This window comes from Microtus ochrogaster, chromosome 7 (genome assembly GCF_000317375.1).
Source record: "Microtus ochrogaster isolate Prairie Vole_2 chromosome 7, MicOch1.0, whole genome shotgun sequence".
NCBI classification, from domain to species: domain Eukaryota; kingdom Metazoa; phylum Chordata; class Mammalia; order Rodentia; family Cricetidae; genus Microtus; species Microtus ochrogaster.
The window spans coordinates 420,069-425,532 of NC_022014.1; the positions used below are offsets into that span (position 1 = coordinate 420,069).

The window sequence follows — 5,464 nt, forward strand, 5'->3', positions numbered from 1 at the left end:
TCTCTCTCTCTCTCTCTCTCTCTCTTTTTCTTTCTTTTCAAGACAGGGTTTCTCTGTGTAGCCCTGGCTGTCCTGGAACTCAAACTCAAGTCAGTAGACCAGGCTGGCTTTGAACTCATAGAGATCTGCCTGCTCTATTTCCCGAGTGCTTGGATTAAAGTTGTGCCGCTACCGCCTTGTTTCCATCACCATGCCTGATAATGGGAGCTGTTGTCCCCATTTTACAGATTTGGTCACCAAGCAACTGAGAGGTAGTCACAGAGCTGTATAGCTGCCACGTTGAGATTAGGACGAGGTTCTCTGGGGCTCCAGAGCCCCCTGACTGCTCACCCACTCCATCGATCCAGTTTGTCCGTCTGTCATGGGGCTGTCCAGGCTCACCCTCTTGGGAAGCTTGTACCTCAGCTCTGGTTTGCTCTGATCCATAGCTCTCTCTGGGGAGGCTTTTTTCTTCCATTCATTATGTCACAGATGGCGTCCAGCCTACTCTCTTCCCTGGCGATGTAACCAAGCCCGAAGACTAGGTAATAATATAAAGAATAGAAGTGGATTTATCTCATGGAACTGGAGAAGAAGAAGTCAAAGCTATTGTCCCCAGCCTGTGCTGAGCCTTTTTGCTGTATCATCACACACATCAGGGCACGGAGAGACACAAGCACACTAGCTTGGGAGCGAGCATCTTCCTCTTCTCACAGAAGCATTAATGGTGCCATTAGCACCCCACCCCCGTGGCCTCATCTAACTCAATCACCCTCCAAAGGTCTCACCTCCAGTCCCTACCAATATATACCTGTGGGTTGAACTACCATGCTTAGCCACTGAACTACAAAAAAAAAGGCTGATGTAAACTCAGATGTGGAAGAGCAGTGCCTAGTGTGCACAAGGCTCTGGGTTTAACCCCCAGCATGGCAACAAACAAATCGTAGGGCTCTGAGGAGATGGGGCATGTTTAAATCGTTATACTCACTGTAATCCCCCAGTGCTGCCACATCTGAGCAGGGAGCATGGGCGGCGGGGCTCTGGATCACACTGCCCCGTCCCAGCCCAGTCATTCCTGTTTACTTGTTTATAATATGTCCCCGGTTGTTACTTCACGAGATCACTGTCAGATGAAGCAGTATTTTCAGAACTCTGCCTGCAAAGGCGACTTGGGTCACTGGTGCCAACTCCTGCTATTTTTCATTCCTTTTCTCACCCCTCAGCTCTGGGCTGCGACACAGACAGTCGCCCTGCTCTCTCAGCTCGCCCCTGGGAAGGCAGAGTTTTCTCTGCCCCGAGCTGCTGCCCTCAAGGCATTTGGCAAGGGGCCGATGGCTGGAACAGCTCGCTCAGCATTCTCTGTGGCTTTGGCCCCAGCCTGTCCTATGAATGGAAGTGACTGTGCAGTGGAGGTTAGGACTCAGTGGGGTCCATGGGATCATCAGCCCAGCTGCTCAAAACCAGCTCAGGGGACACAAGTGGGGCTTGGGGTAACCATCATCCAATCTCCATTTGTTATAAACAAGAGGCGTGCTCAGAACTCATGCCCTGACGGGCCCAGACAAGAGATCCTGTGGGTCATAGACTAGGTCCCCAGGGCAGCGATGGGAAAAACCAAGCCCTTCAGGAGGGGGTGAGACTGGTCCAAGATAACCTGTCACTTTCGCTCTGTGGTGGCCATTTAGTCATTGCTCTGTGTTTTCTTAGACGCCATGGCGGGCTGGCCACTTCACTTTCCAGTTCTCTGTGCTGGCCCTGCTTTGTGGCCAAGCTCAAGCCAACGTGGCCTTTGTCCTCATCACACTCACGCATCAGGCAGGATGTCTTCTGAGCCATCAGGTGTGACTTAGAATGTCCCCTCAGTGAGCCTTCCAGATTCTCCTCGGGAGAACTGACAGTTCAGTTATGGCCCCCTGAGCACTTGAGTCCCTCTGCACGTACACACGCACATACACACACACACACACACACACACACACACACACACACACACACACGAACACGGTTGGAAGTTAGTGGTCTTCTCAAGCCTGGCAGCCTTGATGCCGCTAGGGGAGGGGCTTCATTACCCCAGGAATCCCAGAACAGCAGAGGTGCTCAACAGACTAGATTTTATGTGACCAGGTAACCCAAGGAGAAGATGCTCAAACTGGGCATTTCCCAGTCTTACCCTTCAGATGTGTGCTCAGTTCTGATGCCATTTCTAGGTTAACTTGGTCCATTTCCTACAGCTGAAGGGATCCAGAATGCCCCACTGTGCTGCCTGTCCTGAGGCCTTAGGAGAAGGAATGAGAGGAAGCCTGGACTCCCTCCTGCAGTCCCCACCCCACCCACCTGAGGCTGGCTCTGCTCGTAATTCTCCCATCACCCTCCTCTTCTCTCCTATAGGAGTATGTTGCCTACAGCCACACAGGCCGCATTATCCCCGCCATCTGGTTCCGCTATGACCTCAGCCCCATCACAGTCAAGGACACAGAAAGGAGGCAACTGCTCTACAGGTTCATCACCACGGTATGTCGCTCAGGGGCCGGAGCCAGACGTGTACCTGCTGTAGGCTCCCTGGTCTGGGCAGCCCACACCTATTCTTGCTGGAACCAGACAGGACCTGCTAGGCCCCAGTCGAACTCAGGTGGCTTTGGCTACCGGACTGGTGAAAGTGTCCCCGGAAGGATCCTGGAACTACTGGCATTTCCCCTAGCTGATCTGTGCTGGGAGACGCCATGTAGGACATCTGACGAACAAGTCATATGGCTCTGATTGGGTGGGGTGTGTTTAAACCATTATACTCACTGTAACCCCGCAGTGCTGCCACTTCTGAGCAAGAAGCATGGGGGAGTTGCTCTGGACCGCACTGCCCGGTCCCAGCCCAGTCACCATTCCTGTTTACTTGTTTATAATATGTCCCTGGTAGTTACTTCAGGTGAAGCAGTATTTTCAGAACACTCAGCCTGAGATTTCCTAAGGGAAATCTCTACTGGCTCCAGGGTCTTGGTGATTTTCTCTTTTTGGTGGTTGTTTCATGGAAATTATTTTTAGCATTTGTTTTTTTGTTGGGTTTTGCTTTGTTTTATTGGCTGTCCTGAAGCAAACTCTATAGACCAGGTTGGCCTCAAACTCACAGGGATCCGCCTGCCTCTGCCTCTGTCTTGAGTGCTGGGACTAAAGGTGTGTGCCACCATTAAAGGCATGCCTCCATGGCGTGCCTTTAACTTCTCTTCACGTCTTCTTTCACAGTAGGGCCAGCCTGGCTCCAGCGTGTCCTTTCTTCCTACTTACTTGTCTTCTTTTGTTTTTCTTTCTCTCCACCTTCTCTTCTGCTCTGGACAACATTAGATATCAGTTTAGTTTTACACTGATTGTTTCTGTTGTGTGGACAGTTTCCTGCATCCATCTCACCACCCTTGTACAGAGCAGGCAGGTCACAGTGCCTGCTCCACCCAAGAAACTCCAGAGGTCTGGGGTAAGCCAGGGTCAGCAGAGGTGACAGACAGGACTGCTCTCTCTACCTGTCAGATTTGGCCACTGAGGCCTAAAGATGCATGTCATATTGGAAGGCCTTGTGTGGGGTGAGTTAGGGTCTTACTGTGCCGCCCATGCTGGCCTAGAACTTGTAGGAATCCTCCTGGGCTCAGGAAACCTCCACACGAGCTTCCGAGTGCCACTTGGCCCAACTTCATACTTTGAATGATAGTTTGAGATCTGGGGTGTGAATTCTGGCTGGTTCTACAGAGCAGATGGGATCTATGCAGCTGACTGAGTGGTGTATCGCATCAGGCCTGGCTGTGTCCAGTGACACACTTGGTGAGGAGTGTCTCTCTCCATCTTTTTCAGTCTTTTCGTCTCGCTCTGTCCTGCCTGGCTTTGTTCGCGGACTGAATTTACCAATAGAAGCTCTCTATGTAATTCCACGCCAAACCCTAGAAAGGACAGTGCTCTCCTTGGCTCAGCTGAGGTCCCATGATGTGTTTTTGATCTTCTGACTTAGCGAAAGGAATTCTCTGCTTGCCCTGGGCTAGGTCTCCTGCCCTCTCTGGAATCAAAGATTGTGAGGGATGGCGTTCATCAAGACGAAAATCAAGGCTAGTTGCTGGGAGAGGGATGAGTGGGTGCTGCAAGGCACGTACGTACGTGGTCAGGGAGGTGTCTGTGACAAGGCCGTTGCTTCTAACTGGTGACATAAGAATAATGATCTTTGTTCTTGCTACCTCTTGGGGCCTCTGAGGCTCAGAGAGCATCGTGGAAGGGGAAACTCTACAGGTGGATACAACGTGTGTCATAAGCCTGAGGCTTGGATAAGCCACAGAACAGCCTTTTGCCACCCTCTGAGCACATAGGAAGCCAAAGCTTCTGTTGAACAAATAGCACCTGCATAGAGCTGAAACACCACACGCAGACTAGAAAGGGCTTGCCACCCATGTGCGGAGGACCGGTCATCAGCCTCTGTATAGAAAGACCTCCATGCCAGCAAGTGGCCAAAGGAGCCAGGCAAGGCCTAAGAACCACTCTTTTCTGAGCAGACCGGCAAATCCTGCTCCTTTCACTTGTACTTGGAAAAAATAAAAATGAGACTTAAATGTTAAGACCCATTCAATCCTACCTGCCCGATGATAGTCAAAACCTGCCACTCGCCACAAAGATGGAGAAGAGATAAAACTAGGGACCCACACATAGGAGGAGATTTATAAAACTTTTCAACTCCACATCAAGGGATTTATGAACAAATGCCTTTACCCAAGATTCCCCCAGGCGAGCACATGCTAAGTGCATGTGAGTGTTGGCCTGTCCCAGTCTGTTCCCACCGCAACCCGCGGATAAGCCTGACACTTAGATAGGAGCAGATGTCCTCCATGCTTCCAGGCAGGTGTGGCCTGCTCCTCAGAGGCCCTGGGGGCTGTACTGCCTCTGACACACCGCACTGCTAGGCTGAGAAGGCCCCTCCATAGGCCCCAACCCCCAGTTCCCATTTGTTCCTGGGAAGCAGCTGAACCTCTGAGCATCAAAAATCCCTTGGCAAGTGGCTGAGAGATGAAGTGGCTTTGGTTACTTGCCTACGGTTTGCTAGAATTAGTCATGCCAGGCCTGAGGGAGCCTGGCCCTCCAGGAGCTTCCTGGTGGTGTGGAACATTCATGTCAAAACACTGCTGTGTCACGAGAACCTTGCTCCCGGGTTCCACAGTGCCAGAGAGGGGGCCCTCGTACCTGTTCAGCAAGGCCCGGACATGAAGGAGAGAAGGCTGCCTTGGGAAGGACCTTGTGTGTGCAGAGACACCAGTCCAGCGTCTTTTGAAGGCCAACCCAACTCTCTCCTTGGGATGGACTCCCTGCTAGGTCAAGATGAACCACTGACATTCTAAGAACTGGAGGTTCCACAAGGCCACAGGAACGGCCTTCCTCACCCAGTGTGACCCCTCCCTTTATTCTTCTCCCTTTGGCCCCCAGTTTGTCTCTGTTGGGCCCACCTCTCCGGAAGTAAGACATCCCCCCA

At 51.8% G+C, this 5,464-nt stretch overlaps 1 protein-coding gene across 1 annotated transcript in view; it reads left to right on the forward strand.

Annotated features, from left to right (window-relative positions):
- Positions 1-5,464, forward strand: part of Ergic1 (endoplasmic reticulum-golgi intermediate compartment 1) — a 97,201-nt gene that overhangs the window by 78,940 nt on the left and 12,797 nt on the right. The window contains exon 9 of the mRNA XM_005349016.2: positions 2,368-2,490. Coding sequence (XP_005349073.1) covers positions 2,368-2,490 — 123 coding nt within the window. The remainder of the gene's footprint in view (positions 1-2,367; positions 2,491-5,464) is intronic.